The 19,838-nt window shown below is 51.7% G+C and overlaps 1 protein-coding gene across 1 annotated transcript; it reads left to right on the top strand.

Annotated features, from left to right (window-relative positions):
• Positions 1 to 869: 869 nt before the first annotated feature.
• MRPL36 (mitochondrial ribosomal protein L36) lies at positions 870 to 2,291 on the top strand. The gene is made up of 2 exons (XM_026019163.2): positions 870 to 981; positions 1,850 to 2,291. The coding sequence occupies exon 2, from the start codon at positions 1,866 to 1,868 to the stop codon at positions 2,196 to 2,198; it is 333 nt and encodes a 110-aa protein (XP_025874948.2). The 5' UTR covers positions 870 to 981; positions 1,850 to 1,865; the 3' UTR covers positions 2,199 to 2,291.
• The last annotated feature ends 17,547 nt before the right edge of the window (positions 2,292 to 19,838 follow it).

The following is a 19,838-nucleotide window of genomic DNA, read 5'->3' as shown; positions in this document are numbered from 1 at the left end:
AGGCCCCCTGCTCTAGGCACCGTAGGCCGACCCGGCTCGCAGTCCCGGCGTTTCCCTCTTCCAGCTGCCTGTCTCATAGACCGGTCAGGAGGGTCACTCACAGGAGCAGCGCCCGGTGGACAAGGGCTGTGGGCACGGGGGAGCCTCAGAGCGCAGGGCTGGGGTGCCCGGATGCCGGGAGGTGTTGCTGATGAGGGACCACACGCACTGGAAACCTCTCGGGACAGAAAGATGCCCACGGACGGGCACCACGGGCAGGCCCGGAGCTGACCCCAGCGGGGATGCAGGGCCCGCAGGTGCAGGGGTGCGGTACCCAGGGGTCGAGGTCGTGGCGGGGCGCGCAGGTGCAGGGGTGCGGTGCCGGCCCCAGCAGGTGCAGGGGTACGATGCTCAGCGGTCGAGGCCGTGGCAGGGCGCGCAGGTGGGCCGCACACGGGCGGGTCCCGACACCCGCAGGGAACAGGTGTACTGACTCGTGGGCTCGCGCCATGGGCAGAGGGGACTCGCCGGAGTCTTTGAACTTCTCTGTTGTTAATGATCCTAACACAAGGCTGGAGGGAAGAGGTAATAAGTGCAGCAGGTAGGACCAGGGCGCGTCACCGCTTCCCTGAGCGTTGCCACATCTCTCCCAGGATGTCCACCTAATACAAGTAGCGGGTTCTTCTAGCTCTTGTTTCCACTTCGGTATTCGTCCGTGTTTTAAAAACGTCTGGCTGGCTGTGACTTCTGCATTCCAGGTATCTATTTCCCTCCCCATTCTGGCACTCCCTGAGACCCCAGGGACCGGGGCAGGAGGGCGGCCCAGGGTGGGCGCGCAGACGCCCTGGTGACTCCGCCTCTGCGCCCGGCACAGCCGGGGCCGCCACGTGATCCTGCCGCCATTTTTCTTTCTGGCGGACGCTCCGGGCGGCGGCGTCCCTGCCCTACTGCGCAGGCGCGTGCGAGGCGCGCTGCCGGCCGTCGCGGACGCCTTCCTGCCAGGTCAGGGGTCTCGGGGGTCGCGAGGGGCCGGGGGTCGGAGGGCCCCAGGCTACCGAGAAGGGCCGCCTGGATGCTGTCCCCTCCCGGCGGGCACGTCGGGGACCCAGGGTTCCTGCCGCGTCCCCAGCCTGCAGGGACCGCCCCGGGGCGGGGGGGCGCAGGGGGCCGGCGGGGCCGAGTGCTCGCAGGGTTGGGGTAGGGGTGAGGATGGAGTCTGGGACTCTCGGGGTTGGGGGCGGAGATGGGGTGAGGGTGGAGCTAAGGCTCCCAGGGATGGGGGTGGGAGTGGAGCCGGAGGTTCAAGGTAGGGGTGAGGGTAGAGGAGGTGCCCGCGGGGTAGGGGTGTGGGTGGAGCAGGGGGCTCACGGGTTAGGGGTGGGGGTGACTGGAGGGGGGCTCACCGGTTAGGGGTGGGGTGGGGGTGGAGCAGGGGGCTCACAGGGTGGGGGGTAGGGGTGAGGGTGGAGCAGAAGCTGGGGAGAAGGGGGAGGTGGAGCAGGGTGCTCACGGGGATGGGGGTAGGGGTGATGGTGGAGCGGAGGCTCCCGGGGGTGGGGGTGAGGGTGAAGCAGGGTGTTCATGGGGGTGGGGGTGACAGTGGAGTAGGGGGCTCACGGGTTAGGAGTGGGGTAGGGGTGAGGGTGGAGCAGGGGGCTCACAGGTTAGAGGTGGGGGTAGGGGTGAGGGTGGAGCCGAGGGGCTCACGGGGTAGGGGTTAGGGTGGTGCAGGTGGCTTACGGGTTAGGGGTGGGGGTAGGGGTGATGGTGGAGTGGAGGCTCCCCGGGGGTGGGGGTGGGGTAAGGCCCGGGTGGTGAAGCTCCTCATGGAGCGGGGAGGCCTTACCTGTTGCCCCTCTGCCCTCCGCAGGGAGGGCCGCAGCAGCATGACGTCTGTGCTTGTGCGGAAGGTGCTGGTGTCAGCCCTGAGCCCGCTGCTCCGACTGAGCCCGCACCTGGCGATGCCCCGACTGCTCTCCACTCTCCTGCCCGGACCCTTTCGCGCTGCCGGTGCCACTGGTACAAAGTCCACGGTGTGGGGGCTCATGGGCCCCTTGCCCCTACCTGGCCCCCTGCTGCCAGGCCTGCAGCCTGCCCTGGGGTTCAAGACCAAGGGTGTCATCAAGAAGCGCTGCCGGGACTGTTACCGCGTGAAGAGGCGAGGGCGCTGGTATATCTACTGCAAGACCAACCCAAAGCACAAGCAGCGACAGATGTAGTTCCCGTCGCTAAAATAACGTGCAAAGCTGCATCACTTCTTGGAGAAATGGTACCACCTACTGAAAGAAAAATAAAATTTACACGCGGCCTAATCTTTGTGGACTGTCCGGTCTTGACTCTAGTGCCCGTGCACCTCACCTCCTGTAGCAGCCAGGTCCAGTCAGCTAGGCCAGCCCAGAGCCCAAATGGGAAACGCATTGTTCTTATCTCCTGTGCAAGCCGCTGGTACTGGGGCCGAGGGCAGAAGATAAACGGAGGGAGAGCCGGTCAGAACGCAGCCTGGTTAGGAAGAGCCGGGTTCCCTGTGCAGGACCCTCCTGGCAGGGGGAGCTCAGCCCTGGCTCTACACTCAGCCAGAGCCCTGCTTTTAATGACCTCAGACGCTTTTTCTCAGCATTCCTGTCTTGAGGATAAGTGTGAAAGCCTTGAAAGCAATTTTTAAGTCGATAATTTAATATTCTATATGCAAAGTTAATTCAGATATGAACTAAGCATGTTTGTGGTCCATGGTGAGACATGAATGTGCATGTGTATGTGGTGCGTGTGTGTGAATGTGTGCCCTGCTCAGATGTGCATGCTCATGTACACGTCAATGTGGTGTGTACGCGTGCAGGGCACCCACCTGGTGGGAGTGTGCTGAGCGGAATAGCTCTGGTACCCTGTGCAGCCAGTGGCACAAGTGTTCGTGTATCTCCTGTCTCAGGGTTACAGCTGCCTCACCCACATGGTTGAGCTCTACACGGTGGGCCTCCCTGGCAGCCTTCCTGCCCAGGTCACAGCTGGAGCGGGTTACACTGGGCAGGACAACGGTACAGGGTGGTGAGTGTTGGTGAGCAGGATGGCCGAGGCCAGTGAAGGCCTAGCACAGGGACGGCCTCCTTAATCATGCTGCTCTCTGCAAGGTGGGGTCCAGGCTGAGACCTGCAGGGCCAGGGAAAGGGAGATGCAGGGGCGACACCAGTGAGGGGCCCAGGCAGCAGGCAGGCTGGAGGGGCTGAGCAGCACCCTGCACATGGAAAACTGTGGATGATCCCACAGCATGTGGGCAGCTCGGTGTGCCCCGCTCAGCCACGGCACACCTAGTCCTGACCTCAGGGCCTGACCGTGGTACCCAGGACCCCAGCACAATGCCAGGGCAGCTCAGAAGAAGGGAAAGAAGGAAATGCCCTTCCCTGGAGCATGTTATCTTGGGCAAGGATGGAATTCTGCTGGAGTAAAGACCTTTCCTCTTCATTGCCTCAAGTACTTCCCGGACCTCTGCCCTGCCCTAGTTTAGGTGTAAGCGCTCTAAGGGTAATAATTACCCATCTAGGTTTCAGACCCACTGCAGAATAGATGGGTGACATCAGGTGGTTTCTCCCCCTCAGCACTGCTGGCTCTCAGGACAGATTTTTCTCTGCACCTGGCTATCCACCAGGGCACTGAAGAGTGCAGCATCCTTGGCCCCCACCCTCTGGGTGCCGGGAGTACCCTCATCCCTGGTTGTGACAACTGAGACTATCTCCAGATGTGGACAGATGTATGAGGGTCATGCCCCCTGGCAGGGTTTGTCTGAGAACTGAAGCCCAGAGCTAGGCCAACCCTGTTTCTATCCTTTGCTCTCAGTCTGCTACAAGGCCTGGTCTGTAGTAGGCACTCAACAAACGAATGAGGAGTCACATGACAGTAACATGAAGATGCCTCCTTATAAACAGCCTTTTGTCCTCCCACATGGTTGGAATAGGCTCATCCTATGAGGCTAGGTCCACAGCTTTCTTGTGAAGGGTCGGCAGACAGGTCCTGTCCATGGGAATGCAACCACCTCCCATATGGAAGCTTGTTGCTACACTGGTCTAGGACCCACACAAACACACACACCACACACCTTCTTTTCAGTTGTTTTCTCCTGACAGGTAGGCATGAGGTTTATACTTGTCCTTGGGATTGGCTCTGCAGGGCTGATGGTGTCAGTGTCATGTATACAGGTATGTGACTCGAGATACAAAGGATAGGCGACAGTGGGTTTAGGGAGGCCATGGGGCCCTGTCCACAGGAAGCTGTGAATAACCTACCTACAAGCTGGAATTCTAACAGTGTTGATAAGCTTTTAAATCATCCATTCCTCCTGGGTTGATTAGTCTGATCTAAGGTGACAACCTGTGTGCTGACCAAACACAAGCTCAGGTACTTTCCAGTGTCTGGATGGACCAGCATTTACAGCCCAGAGACTCCAGCATAACAACAGACTTGGTTTAGGTCGAGAGGCAGCTGGCAAACTACTCCAGCTACGCTCTTTCATGTGTGTGTTGTCTATGCTTTCTACTTGGTGAATAGTTGCTGTATGTCCTGGAAAACCTAAAAATACTTACAATTTGACTTACATTTGAAGAAACAGTGTGCCAGCTCCTTGTTTAGATCATTAAATAAGTTCTCATCTTACCCTGGGATTTGACTTCACAATGACCATGACCTACCAGAAACATATCAGTTTTTCTATCATCCACACAGTGAGAAGGATTTTTATATTTGTAAATGCTAGCCATGAACAAATAGAAATTGAGATGAAAAGTGCTATTTGGGATGCCTGGGTGGCTCAGTAGTTGAGCATCTGCATTTGGCTCAGGGCATGATCCTGGAGTCCCGGAATCGAGTCCCACATCAGGCTCCCTGCATGGAGCCTGCTTCCCTCTCTGCTTGTGTCTCTCCCTCTCTCTGTGTGTCTCTCATGAATACATAAATAAAATCTTTTTAAAAAAATTTTAAGTGCTATTTATAATAGCACCAAAACCATGAAATGTTTAGATACCAATCTAATAAAACTATACACATTATATTTAAAATTACCAAACACTGTTTAAAGAATTTGAGTAAGATCTAAATATTGAGCTATATCATGTTTATGGATCAGAATATTTGATATTGTCAATTATCTCCAAACTAATCTACAAACTCAATGTAATCCCAGTAAAAATCCCAGCAGGAATTTTTGTACAAAATGCCATGGTTATTCAAAATTTTATATGGAGAGGCAAAGTATACAAATAGCCAAAAAATTTTAAATTCAGTTGCCTACTCCTACTGCAAAGCTTACAATGAGGCTCCAGTAGCCAAGACACTGTAGTACTAGTGCAACAGGTGAGCAGAACAGAGTTGAGGTCAGAAATAAACACACATAAATCAAGTGCTTTTCTTTTTTTTTTTTTTTAAGATTTTATTTATTTATACATGAGAGATGGAGAGAGAGGCAGAGACACAGGCAGAGGGAGAAGTAGGCTCCACGCAGGGAGCCCGATGCGGGACTCGATCCTGGGTATCCAGGATCACGCCCTGGGCTGAAGGCAGATGCTCAACCGCTGAGCCACCTGGGCATCTCTCAAGTGCTTTTCAAAACAATTAAATGTGATTCAGTAAAGGGTAAGCTTTTGTACTATGGTGCTAGAAAATGGAGTTTCCATACACACAAAACAACTTTCATCGTATATAAAGATTAAAAATAGAACATAGACCTAAATGTAAATTTTAGTACTATAAAATCTTCTCAAGAAAACAGGAAATACATGTGATTTGGGGTTCTGCTGGTTTATCGGGTATAACACCAAAACATGCCCCATAAATGAAAGCCTTCATAAATTAGATTGCACCAACGTTGTATCCTTGTGATACTTTCATCAAAGTTCACAACTTCTCTTCAAAAGATACTGTTAACTAAATGAAAACAAGCCAAGAACTAGGAGAAAATCTTTGTAAAACACATTTCTGATAAATGAATGCATGGAATATATAAAGAAATCTCAGAACTCAATAATGAGGAAACCACAAACCCAGTTAAAAGCAGGCAAAAGATACTTCACAAAGGAACGCATACTGATGGAACATAAGCACATAAGAATGTTTAACACTGGTTTTTAGTGAAAAGCAAATTAACTTCACCACAAAGTAACACCACACACTTAATGGAGTGGTTACAGAAAGAAAAAACCAAGACCCTGCAGTGATGGTAACTCACTGAAGGTGGTACAGCCGTGTTGGATTCAGCTTGGACATTTATCAAGTCAGATGATTCAATTACTAGCAGTCCCACTCGCATATTTGTCCAAGAACGATGGAAACTGATGTTCACAGTAAAACCTTTATGTGAATGTTTATGGTGGCTTTATTTATAATTAAACAAAACAACCAACTGGAAACAGCCCGTGTGCCCTTCAGCTAGGGAATAGATGAACCAAGTGTGGTGCCTTCTTACAGTGGAATACTCAGCAGCAAACAGGAAAGAAGCCACACAAATGAAAACATGACTGAACATCAGGTCCACCATCCTGACTGATAGAATTCTGCACTCAGAAAGGTACATACTTCATGATTCCAATGCTATGACATTATGGAAAAGTCCAAATAATGGGCACAGAAGATCTGTTGCTAGGAGCTGGGGGTGGGGAGCACAGATTGGCTACAAAGGAACATGAAGGAGTGCTTTCAGGTGATGGGATGTTCTAGATCTTGATTATGGTAGCAGTTTCATGACAACATATGCTTATAAAACTCATAGAACTTTATTTCAATAAACCTTGCAAAAAAAATTCCCAAATGGAATTTCTAGATAGCAAATAAAGATTAAATAAATAAGGACAAAAAAATAAAAAAGGAACTCTGTGAGCTGTAGGGCCATATCCGGCATTCTGGCACAAATGGCACTGCTGCCCTGGGGACAGTGGAGAGAACAATAGTTGAAGAAATAGTGGGCAAAGTATTTCCACATTTGATGAAAACAATCCATAAATCCAAGAAGCTTAGCAAATCGTAATCAGAAGGAATGTAAGGAAAACCATTTAATAATACATCATTATTGAATTGCTAATATCAGATAAAGAGAAAACCTAAAATACAGACAGAGAAATAAGACTCAATCCTCAGAGGGACAGAAACAGCTGCACACTTATCGGAGACCATCAGCCCAAAAGACGGTAAAACCTCTTTACGGTGCTGGGGAGAACTGCAACCTAGAAATCTACGTTCAGTGAGAACATCTCTCAAAACTGAAAATGAAAGACAAGAGCTGAGAGAATTCAAATGGAAACACAGATCTACATAAAGAGATGAATCAAACTAGAAATAGTAACTTTTTGGGTAAATATAAAAGATATTTTTTCCTCATGTAAATATCTTTTTTCAAGAACCATTTAAAGGAAAAATAATGGCGAAGTATGGTGGTGCTCATGGCATCTGTAGGACTGCAGCGAGAGCATGTCAGCACAAGGATGGAAGCGGGCGTTCATGAGGTTCTTGCAAACATCATGAGAAGCCGAACTGTGATGTCAAAGTGTGTACTATACACATTAGAAGCCAGCCACCAAGAAAATAACAAGATATATATAATAAGCCAATAATAGAGAAGTAGATGCAAAATTTAAATAATTAATTTAAAATAAGAATACCAAAAGAGGAAAAAGGAACAATGTATTAATATGATACATAGAAAATGAAAGATAAGATGATAGATTTAAATTCAGTCTTATTGGTAATCACAGCAGGTGTACATGTGCAAATGTCCTGGTCAGACAGCAGAGAGTGTCAGATCGTATGAAAAACAAGACTTGAGGCACCTGGGTGGCTCAGTTGGTTGAGCATCTGACTCTTGATTTCGGGCAGGATCAGGATCTCAGGGTCCTGGAATTGAGCCCCATGGCAGGCTCTGCACTCAGCAGGGAGCCTGCTTGAGATTCTCTCCCTCTTCCTTTGCCCCTCCCCCCACTCTCTTATGCTTTCTTTAAAATAAATCTTTTTTTTTTTTAAAAGCAAGACTCCAGCATATGCAGGCTATAAGAAACCCATTTTAAATGATAAGTGACAGGGTAAGTGATAGAAGATATATCATTCAGACAATAATCAAAAGAAAACTGGAGTGATTATACTAATATTGTCAAAGTAGACTTGGTCCCTAAGCAGTACCAGATGTAAAGATGGATGGGTTAATTAATCAACAACAGATGACAATATTAAATCTCTATGCATTTAATAACAAACCTTGAAAATACACAAAGCAAAAATTTATAGAACTACAAGGAGAAACAAAGATCATGATTGTAGATATCAATACTTCTCTTTCAATAACTGATTGGAAAAGTAGGCAGAAAATATTAAGGATGCAGAAGATTTGAAAAACACTATCAACCAAATTAATCAATATTTATAAAACATAACCTCCCATATCAGCAGAAAATGCATCTTTTTTAGGTTCACATGGAATGTGAACCAAAACTGACCATATTCTGGACCGGAAGATGAGTCTCAATGTATTTCAAAGGATTTAAGTCATAGAAAATATGTTCTGGCCAGAGTGCTATTAATCTAATATTTAATAACAGAATGACATCCAGGGAACCACACAAATAATTGGAAATTAAACAGCACAATTCTAAATAAACCTTAGGTCAAAGAATGCAAAAGGGAGAGTAGAAAACACTTGAACTAATGGGAACTAACATGACATATTGACATGCATGGAAAGCCATTAAAGCTGTACTTAGAGGGAAATTTACAGCAGTGAATGTTATATTAGAAAAGGTGAAAGGGGAGGGGAGCTAAGTGGGAAAAATCAGAGAGGGAGAAAAACCATGAGAGACCCCTAACTCTGGGAAACAAATAAAAGTTTGCAGAGGGGAGGTGAACACGGGGATGGGGTCACTGGGTGAGGGGCACTGAGGAGGGCACGTGATGAGATGAGCACTGGGTGTTATACTATATGTTGGCAAATTGAATTTAAATTTTAAAAAATGTACAAAACGAAAAAAAGGTGAAAGGACTGCAAACAATGATCTTATCTTTTACCCAAAGAAACTAGAAAATGGAGAGCAAAATCCAAACTATTAAAAAAAAAAAAAAAACAGTAGAAATAGGGAAATGAAAAAACCTAAAGGCTGGTTCCTTGAAAGGAGCAAAGAACCTGGGTGGTTCAGTGTCTGCCTTTGGCTCGGGTCGTTATCCCAGGGTCCTGAGATCGAGTCCTGCATCAGGCTCCCCACAGGGAGCCTGCTTCTCCCTCTTCCTGTGTCTCTGCCTCTCTGTGTCGAAAGAAGAAAGAAAGAAGAAAAAAAAGAAAAAGAAAGAAAGAAAGAAAGAAAGAAAGAAAGAAAGAAAGAAAGAAAGAAAGAAAAAAGAAAAAAGAAAGAAGAAAGAAAAAAGAAAAAAAAAGAAAGAAAGAAAGAAAGAAAGAAAGAAAGAAAGAAAGAAAGAAAGAAAGAAAAAGGCTATGAGATAGATGAATGTCTAGTCTGATCCATAAAAAAGGAACAAGATGCCAATTATTAATACCAGAAATTTTTTTTAAGATTTATTTATTTGAGAGCAGAGGGAGAGGGAGAAGCAGACTATGTGCTGAGCACAGAGCCCAACTCAGGGCTTAATTCACGACCCCGAGATCATGACCTGATGCAGAATCAACAGTCGGATACTTAACCAACCGAGGTCCCCAGGTGCCCTAGAATGTCAGGAAGTTAAAGTCTAACACCAGATACTGACAAGCTCAATGACCTGCGTGTAGCCGAATTTTCCAGTGCCTCTCCATGGCTCCCCCACCTCCCCTCTGCTGGCTGCAGTCACATCCCAAGGCACACGCTCACCTCTGCCCATTGGGCTCCTGTGCCAGCGAACACCAGCCCACTCACCTCTAATGCAGAGCCACCCAAGCCGCAGCAGGATGGCTGATAGGAAGGACAGTCTGCAAGCTGCTTCCACCTTCAGGAGAATCAAGGTGCCTCTCCAGGGAAGGTTCACTAGAGACTCCTAACTCTGGGAAACGAACTAGGGGTGGTGGAAGGGGAGGAGGGCGGGGGGGTAGGGGTGACTGGGTGACAGGCACTGAGGGGGGCACTTGACAGGATGAGCACTGGGTGTTATTCTGTATGTTGGCAAATTGAACACCAATAAAAATAAATTTATTATTAAAACAAAACAAAACAAAAAAAACACACTGAGGAGGTAGACCAGTTAAACCAAGGGCATGTGTACCCAGCAGGATGGGGTTGATTCAGAGACGAGTCTCTGGTGAACCTTCACCTGGATTGGGATCGAAGTGGCACCTCCGAAGAAGGCGAGCATGAAGCACACAGTGACCTGGGGAGCACCGAGTCCCCCTGGGAGGGCTGGATGCTCTACTACACTCACCTTGTCACATAGATGCCCAGAGAGGGCATGTGGCTAGGAGAATTGTGGGAAGTTATTGGCATAAATTTGGGGAGGGAAGACCTTGTCTTCAGCAAGATCCAGACTCCAGAAGTCAGAAGAGAAGAAACCAAGCAGGCTCATGTTAGCAGGTGGAAGGCCGCACCCTGGGCAGTGAAGAGGCAGCCACGAAGCTCCACGTGGCCCAGACGCTGCATATTGGAGAAGTGCTCTGTGTTCCCCACACTGCTTCCTTCCGACACCGTGGCCCGCTCCATCTGCCCCAGGAACCAAATCTCCAAACCCTACTTACCAGACAGGCTCTGGTCAGGAGGGAGGGAAATCAGGTATCAGCCCTCCTGTTGTGGAGAGGACAACTGTCACCTCAGCTGTGCGTCCCCCAGGGGAAGTGGCAACCGGGTCCCCGAGACATGGTCTCACACCACTAGGGTGGCTCCCTCTGCGCTGGTCCCCAGGGTCCTGTCCGTCCTCTTCTCTCCCCTCCACAGGTGCCGCCTCAGAGGGCAGGGGCTGAAGGTCAGGCCCACAGTTTCTCCATAAAAGTCGTGGACAGCCCACTGGGGCCTCGGCAGACCCTCTGGACATAGGACAATGTTGCCATCAGCATGTTCTGCAGCTGATGCAGTCTGAGACAGACTGGGCAGGAACGCGCACAACACAGGGACCGTGACATCCTGGTGACGATCGCAGGCACACAGAAGGCATCGCAAACCCCGACGGTCAGACACGTTGACCGAGAACTGGGCAGAAGACGCGAGGAGGGAGCATCCAAGAGAACACATGGACGCATCACAGATCTCACTGGAAATCAAGGAAGTGAGAAGAAAGTAAAACTGAAGCATGCGTTTGGCATCAGATTTGCTGACATTTGGAAGAGAATGCCCTGCAGGGGGTGGGGGGAAGCTGGGGGTGCGCGTGGATGCCCGTCCACTGTGGTGGCGGTGCCTATGCAGGGACCGCGTAGCAGATCCCACGCACATGTGTGTCCCTCCCAGACCCACTTTACGGCGTTCGTAGTGAAATACGTGCACACGAAGAGGGTCCCAGGAGGCCATTCTTAGAGCAGTGTGTGTCACAGCAGAGACCTCGGGCGGTGCCATGGTCAGAGCCCTTGGACGAAGGACACGGCCTCTGGGAGCCTCAGGGCAAGGACGCGTCTTGCACCTGGAAGAAAGCTCCACAACAGTGTGCAGAGTGTGTCTTTGTCTATGTGAATATTGAACTCTTGCAGATCTAACCACATGTCCTTCCAAGTAAAAATATTTTGGAAACTGTGTAAGAAACATTCTAGAGCAGTACATGTCAACATAGGGGTCACAGGCCCTCCTCACAGGGGGTGGAACAGGCGGGAAGAACATGAGTGGCACACTCTGTTGGGACATGGTTTGCTTTACTCTGTGTTTGAGGAGTTAGGTTTGTGTGTCTGTAACTGACACATGAGAGAAGAATGTAGAAATCTGGGAACAGGATGCTCGCTGAAGAGAACTGGGGCCACGTAACCATTGCGCAGAAGTGAGGCCCCGCCACCTCCTGGCCTCAGGGTGCAGCTTCCTCCTGGGGACCCGCGCATGCAGACCCCGTGTGTCAGCCGCCAGCGTGCTCCTGGGGAGGTCACCTGGGTCTGAGCTGGTTTCCAGGATTTCAGCCCCACGTGCCCTGCCGGAGCCTGCCCGCACCCTGCTTACTCACCCTGCACTACCGCCTCCTGTTTGTGATTGACCTGCTGCGACCCGAGCCCTGATGTGCCCCCTGCACTCCCCCTCAGATGGCTGAGCCTCCCTGCACCCTCTCCTTTCCCATCCCCGCTTTTCCTGCGGGGGCCACAGGACCCACTGTTTTGTCATTGAGGCATGGCTCATGCACGACGTGATGACTCATGTGCACCCCTTGAACGTGGTCACGCTATGTCTAGCTGGCGCCTAGCGCCACCCCTCGTTAGAGCAGCTGCCAAATGTGAAATACGGTATCATTAGCTACAGTCGCCATGCCGTACATTGATCCCCAGGACTTACCTATTTTATAACTGGAAGTTCATGCACGTGACCCCCTTGGCCTACCCCCACCCCCACCACCACCACCCTGCCTCTGACACCACCAGTCTGTGCTCTGCATCTCTGAGCTCAGGCTTTGGTCTGGTTTGGTTCATTTTCCACAGATCAGATCACACAGCATTTGTCTCCCTCTGACTTAGCAGTATCCCCTCCAGCTCCGTCCACGTCGTTGCAGATGCCACGATTTCATCGTCCTTGATGGTGGAGCAGTAATCCACTGTGTCCAGCCCACCTCTTCCATGTCCGTCCACCGTGCTTCCCCTGGGCAGCTTCCACATCTGGGCTGCTGCAGATAATGCTGCCAGGCACCTGGGGGTAAAGTGTCTTTTCCAATCAGGGCATCTGTCTCCTTTGGGTAAATACCCAAAAGTGGGATTGATGGTACGTCTATCTTTTGTGGGATGTCCATACTGTTTTCCCGTGCAGCATTTCTTTTTTTTTTTTTTTTAAATTTGTTTATTTATTTATGAGAGAGAGAGAGAGAGAGAGAGAGAGGCAGAGACACTGGAGGAGGGAGAAGCAGGCTCCATGCCGGGAGCCTGACCTGGGACTCGATCCCAGGACTCCAGGATCGTGCCCTGGGCCAAAGGCAGGCGCTAAACCGCTGAGCCACCCAGGGATCCCCTCGTGCAGCATTTCTTTAATCGTGGGATGTGAGGGGAGAAGACAGACATATTCTACTCTGTGTCTCTAACCCTTCGGTGTGTTTGAGCTGCTGTGCCATAGCGTCTCCTAATGAGGGTCTCTTGTTTGTCTAAGCAGAAGTGGCCAAGCCCCATCACTGCCTGTTCTGGCCAATAAAGTGTCACTGGAACAGCCATGTTCCTGCCTTTGTGTGGCGCCAGTGAATACTTTCACACTGCATCGGCTGACCTGAGCCATTATGTCGGAGAACCCAAAATGTTGGCTCTCCCGCCCTTTACAGGAAACATCTGCCAGCCTGGTTCTAGAACACTCTCTCCAGCAGGTGCGGCCTCCGAGCATAGGGGCCCCTGTCATCTGTGAGCACCCATGACAGTTCAGCAAGCAGCATGCATGGAAGCTCTCCGGTGCCTCAGGCTTTACACTTCGCTCCAAGGCCTGGGAACAACACATATTTAAAAAGTCACACCATGTAAATAAACAAAAGGAAGATTTAAGGAAAATGTCACAACCTTCCTCGTGCTGCTGATTCTCGTCACACTGAGCATGCTGTTCAGAAACACCTGATTGTCTGGATGCTTCCAAGTAGAACCTGGTCCTTCCTGTACTCAGGCCGTTCTGGCTTTTTGTTGTTGTTGCAAAGTTTAAATATTGAAATGAGGGGTCACCTGCGTTGCCCAGTGATTGAACATCTGCCCTTGGCTCAGGCCGTGACCCCGGGGTCCTGGGATCGAGTCCTGCATCGGGGTCCCCGCAGGGAGCCTGCTTCTCACTTTGCTGTGTCTCCGCCTCTCTCTGTGTCTCTCATGAATAAATAAATAAAATCTGGGACACCTGAGTGGCTCAGTGGTTGAGCATCTGCCTTCAGCTCAGGGCCTGATCCTGGAGTTCTGGGATCGAGTCCCACATCAAGCTCCTTGCAGGGAGCCTGCTTCTCCTCTGTCTGCCTATGTCTCTGCTTCTCTCTGTCTCTCATGAATAAATAAAATCTTTAAAAATAAATAAATAAATAAAATCTTTTAAAAACAAATAAATAAATACATCTTGAAATGATGTGCTTTCCGTAAATTTAAATTTTAAAGTCTTTAACAGCTCATTGAACCCGTCTTCTCAGGGTGGTAAAACACTACTTTGGGAAGAATGTAAAGGGCACATCCGTCTTGTGTTTACAAAAGCATCCTTTGTCTAACAGAGTAACTGTCGGCAGCTCCCTCGTCCATCTGAGTGGCCAGGTGGGCAGCAGGCCACGTCACGCAATGGGCCAGCCCACTCTTCTTTGCCACAAATGGGTACAAATATAAGATGGACATTAGTTGATGTGGTTCATTGCTTGGACTTCCAGGGTGGCCTTAGCAGAGGCCGCGGTGACCCAGGGAAAGTTGATAGTGGATTGGTTCCTCCCATAACAAATTACCAGACTTGGCTTAAGGCAATGAAACTTTATTCTCCTTGTGATTTCATCTCAAGATCCTTAATTACAATCTGCAAAGACCCTATTTCAAATAAAGTGACACCCTGAGGTTTGGGGTAGACAGAAATTCACCGAGGACACGATTCAATCCTCTACAAGGGAATACAGACTATTTTTGAAAGTGATGTGAAGTCATTGCTAATAGATCATGTATCTGCACTGTTAAAAAAGGAAAACATGCCTGAGGATGTGGTGTTTGCCTTTCTCTTAAACTCCAGGCCCGGGCCTGTCCCCGGAAGTGGGCAAGATGGCCTTAGGAGGGTGAATGCCCAAGCGAATCCCTGTGACCCCTGCCCTCTTCCTGTTCTGCATGCCCACCCAGACCTGAGAACATGCCGCACAGGGTGCCCGTGTCCCTTTTCCTGTCCCAGGCACCTTGGCCTCCGGTTTCCTCGGCAAATTGGGAGAGGAATGTGTGAGCCTTGTTTCTGATGTAGGGCATCTTTCTGCATCTGTACAAATGTTTATTTCCTGTCTCCTTTTCTGATGAATAAAGCATTTTGACCCTTTAGCCATTTGTAATTAGCGGTTGTGATTCCCACTTAGAGGTCAGTCATTTTTTTCCCTCCAGATGTGCCAGTTTTCTTTTTCTTAAGAAGCGTGACAAAAGAACAAAGAGCTGTTTTGCATTGCCTGAGACGCAGACCTCGGCTGTGTTGATATTCAGAAGCAGAGCTGCCAGAGAACTGCCCTGGTGCCTCTGGGGTCCAGCCAGGCAGCTCCCACATGTGGGCTTCAGACACGTTTCCCCCTTTGGCCACAGCATGAAGGATTTGGGGGCTCGATGCGTGTCTTCCCTTACGCAGCAATGCCAGCGTACAACACAGGCGAAATCCTGCGCAGAGTCCTAGCAGGTCAGCTGCTGTCCCCGCATTCCGGTGTGTGGCTTTGTCCTCAGCCTCTGTCTCAGGTACAGTGTTTCTTAATGGCATGGCATCACTTCTTGCAAAACTAAGCCATACTTGTTTACTGGCAACTTCTATCAGTTTGATTACCTACTGTGTTGTTGGAGATAGAATAACAGATGGAGTCTTTTCTGCTCAGTGAATCAAAAGTTGTGAATCTTCATTTATTTATCTGCTCACTCAAATATTTATTACACTTTTATTTTGCACCATATACTGTACTAAACACACGGTGTGTGTATGGATTCGTGCATTAGAAGAGTCCTGCTTGATCACCTGAAGATGTGTAATCAGCTATATATTCTGTGCGCCGCAGGGGATGGGCTGGAACTTGTAGTGGTTACCCAGAATACTCGGTGTACTGCCGTCGTCTGTGGAGGAAGGCCATGGGAAGGCACTGGGAGCTGTTACAACAGCTGTCCACGCCTGGTCTCTTCCTGTCCTGTCTCTCACCAACAGTTCCCGGTGCTTGGTTTCCATGCACCTCTCGGCACAAGACGGTGGCTGGAGCCCCAGCTACCACAACCAACATTCCAGGCAGTCAGGCAGGGAAGGGCTGGAGGACAAACCAGATGCCCACCCATCCTCGGTGGGCCTCCTCCTCGGCCTCCCTTGCCCTCCCTGCCCCCTCCAAGGCCTAAACCTGCCTCTGGGCTTCTCTGCTCTCTTTCCGGCCAGGGTTTTCCAGACTCCCTCTGTTCTCCAAATGCCACCTTCTCAGATGACACAGAGGTGAGTTTACCTGTCACGGGGGTGGGCACAGATCCATAAGTCCCAGCTGCCAGCCGCCACCTCTGACTCTGCCGTCTGACTGTCTTTCCCTCGGTTCCCTGCGAATTGGGACCCGGGCTGACAACAGAGCCAGGCCTGAAAGGGGCCGACGTGGGAGCCACGGCTTCACTGTCAGGTTACTGGGCAGCAGGCAGAGAGAGGACAGAGATGCACAGGTGAGGCTGGGGGTGTGCATATCCAGCCCGCCCATTCTGCTTTCTCTCGGGATGGAGGCTCCATGCACAGCCTCAGGCTTGACCCCACGACCCTGTGAAGCAGACGCACAGGCTCCTCCGCATCCTGCCCTGGGCGGGGCTTTAGGGCCTATAAGGGGGAGGCTCCTGCCCGAGGTCTTCCCAGGGTGCCCAGCTCCGGCTGCCAGAGGGCCGTGGGGCAGCTGACCCAGACCCGAATGTCCAGGGGAGGCTCCCACCCACACCCTGCATCAAGCAGCGGCTGACATCCTGACTGGGCCCTTTCCTGGGACTGACACCGGCAGCCGATAAGAACGGGCACATCCGAAGGTGGAACAGGCTCCCTGCCAGCATCCTTGCTGTATGGCACCTGCTGGGTGCATCCTGTGAGCTGTGCGGATGCTGCGGGGCTGCCCAGCTCCCTGGGTGTGGGGCACAGTCGGGGTCGCTGCAGAGCAGACAGATGGAGGGACCTCTGGTCCATGGCCTCAAGAGGCTCCAGTGGGAAGAGTGGAACACAAGCCAGGGACATTCTGGGGAGGACACCATCGGGTCCTCCAAGACACAAGGTGGCCTGCTGGGGATGCTCGGGGACGCCGTGCTGCCCGTCCCCGATATGGCTCCTCGCGATGGGCAGGCCCTCGGGGGAGGCTGCAAGCCTGTCCAGGGCAGAGGCAGTTCTCTCCAAGAAGGGACAGTGGCCCTGAGACTGCAGCGGAGTCGCCCGCTGCCCTGAGAGTCACAGTCACGACTGTGAGGCTAGCCCTGACCCACACGTCTGGCCTGCCAGCCAGCTCTACAGGGTGCAGCCCTTCAGGTCCCCGACGTTCTGGGAGCCAGCTCCTCTCTGGGGCCCCTGAATGTGCTGGCTGCCCTGGCCCTGCCCACAGGCTGACTCCCACTGGACAGTCTGTTCCTCACAGCTCCCAGGTCGGCCCCACACAAGGAGCCAAGGGTGGGGGGGGGGGCAAGAATCAGGTGCTGCTGCTAGCCATGCCCCCCAGCACACAGATGGCACCTGCCCCCTGCAGCTCTGTCCTGGGGCACTCACCCTGGGGACCTTCAGCAGCACGAGAGCCATCAACGGTGACCCCGAGCCCCCCCTCCCCCTGGCAGAGAAGGCATTTCAGGGTGAGTTGCCCAAGAGCCCAGGTGTGGGTCTCTCCAGAAGGGGCCGTGACCCCGGCCACAGCAGCTTGAGCCGGCTACTGTGGGGACAACCTGGGAAGCCCAGTGGGCTGGGGTGCGAGATAATCAAGTGCACTTGCTGAGCACACAGCACTGTGCGTGGAGCGTCTGCAACCCCCCAGACTCACAAGCTAGAACCCCCACCCCGTGTGACACCCTGAGGCAGGCTCTGGGAGGGGCTGGTGTCTGGCAGGGTGGTGTGTGGTCTGACATCACCCCGAGGGACACGGAGAGCTTGCCCACTCCCCTGGGTGAGCACAGGGAGCAGGGGTGTCTGCAGGCTGGGAACAGGCCCCAACTCCCAGCCTCCGGAGCTGCGAGAAATGCACGGGCATCTGGGCCGCCCAGCCTGTGCCGTCCTGCCGTGCGGCCAAGCCAAGAAGCATACTTAGCCTGAGTCCTTGAGAAATTTGGAGCACCCCAGGGTCTTGCCTCCCCGGCACACCCACCAGCTCAGTGGGGAGCCTGCTGAGTTCATCCCCACTGTCCCCAGAGCTGAGGATGCCTTTCCCCAAGGCAGGCTGACGCCTGCACACCCATGGACCGCTTCCCTCCTGCCCTTGTCCACGCTAGCGCCACGGCCTCTCCCCATCCGACCAAAAGGACAGACTTCTGGCCTTGTCCTCAGATGAGCTCTTAGAAAAGACACTTTAAGTTTGATTATAGGTTTTACATGGATTTTAAGGCAAAAATTCTCCTCTTTTCATTGTAATACGACAACAAAGTGAATTTGGAGATATTTATCCAGAGCCGCGACAGTGGGCATTGTAGTAGTCAGCGGGGCCGCTGAAAGTGAGTAGCTCAGCATTCTGGAAAACACGTGATGGATTTTTCATTTCTTCCCCTTTTAAGGGTCCTCCTGCTGAGAATGCGCTGTGGCATGTGCAGACAGGATTTAGTCAGACTCCCCAATCTCACTCTCTTTTTTAATAAACCAGCGTAAAGTAGAATTTATTTACATAATGCAATGATCCATGAAGGTTACCATAACACCGAGGACCACATTAACCGCTTGAGTGGAATTCATTAGAAATTAACTACCACTTAAATTAATTTTCCCATAGTCACAAGGCTGTAATGGCGGGAGAAGGGACCGTCCATCAGCAGTGCTGACAGGGGACCTGTCACCACCGTTATTTATAGGTGAGTGCGTTAACCCGCGGAGCAGGCGCACTGGGCCCAACCTGGAGCCTCCAGACTCATGAAAGTCTGCCTCAGAGACCCCAAAATCCCTTATTAATAAGTAATCTGGCCTCCCTCACCCCACCTGTCCATGCTGGGCCGGGACCAGCAGGAGGGACCCTGGTCACCATGACCTACAGATGAGGGGTGACTGTTTTAAAAGCCTCATTGTAAAACACTTGTTGTTATAAGCAGAGCTAGTGGGAGTCGTGGCCTTTCTAGGGCCCTTCAGGGACGCAGGGCGTGCAGCCCCGCACATGTTAACTGCTTATTGTCGTCTGCGGGGACCTTGGGGGACACAGCCATCCCAGGGGCAGGGACAGCTTCAACAGTGGATTAGTGTGCAGGGAGCTGCTGGGTCTCCTCTAGAAGGGCAGAGTGTGTGTGTGTGTGTGTGCTTGCACACGTGTCATGGTGTGGCGCACATGTATGCGCACACACATGGGCTGCAGTGTCCGTGTGCAGTGTCTACAGGCATGTGGGTGCACAGTATGAGGTGTGCACACATGGTGCGCCTGCGGGGGGCAGTCCCAACTGACCAGGGCTGCTGGTTTGGGAGTGTTCAGGAAGGTGGCCGGGAAGCCGTGCTGGGGCTGCCACAAGGTCTCTGCTGCCGGCTTCCCGGCCTCAGGCTGCCTGCATGGCCAGCGGGCATTTCCGGAGCTGGGATCACATGCCCTGTCTGGGTGGGGTTGGGTGTGGCTGTCCTGGGACTGGGGACACAGCAGTCTGTCCTCTCCTCTCCAGGCCAGGGAGCTCAGTGGTGGGGAGCCATGGCTTGGGGGGGTCCCCTGTGCCTGGACCCGCCGTCACACTACATGTGTGTGCACAGGAGACAGGGAGAGCGTCAAACACACCACCCCTGTGGGGACCCGTGGACCCGTGGAGACCAGTGTAGGACCCTGTGTGGGACCCCATGTGGGAGCCGTGTGGGACCCCGTAGGACCCATGTGGACCCATGTGGGACCCTGTGGGACCCATGTGGAACCTTAGAGAGCTGGGGCATCCCAGGTCACCTCCTAGGGTCGAGGTCAAGGCAGGTGAAAGGCCCTGGGAAGAAGCCATGGTTTGACAGGGG

The sequence above is a fragment of the Vulpes vulpes genome, chromosome 3, assembly GCF_048418805.1.
Source record: "Vulpes vulpes isolate BD-2025 chromosome 3, VulVul3, whole genome shotgun sequence".
In the NCBI taxonomy this organism is placed as follows: domain Eukaryota; kingdom Metazoa; phylum Chordata; class Mammalia; order Carnivora; family Canidae; genus Vulpes; species Vulpes vulpes.
This window is presented reverse-complemented; position numbering and strand designations above follow the sequence as displayed.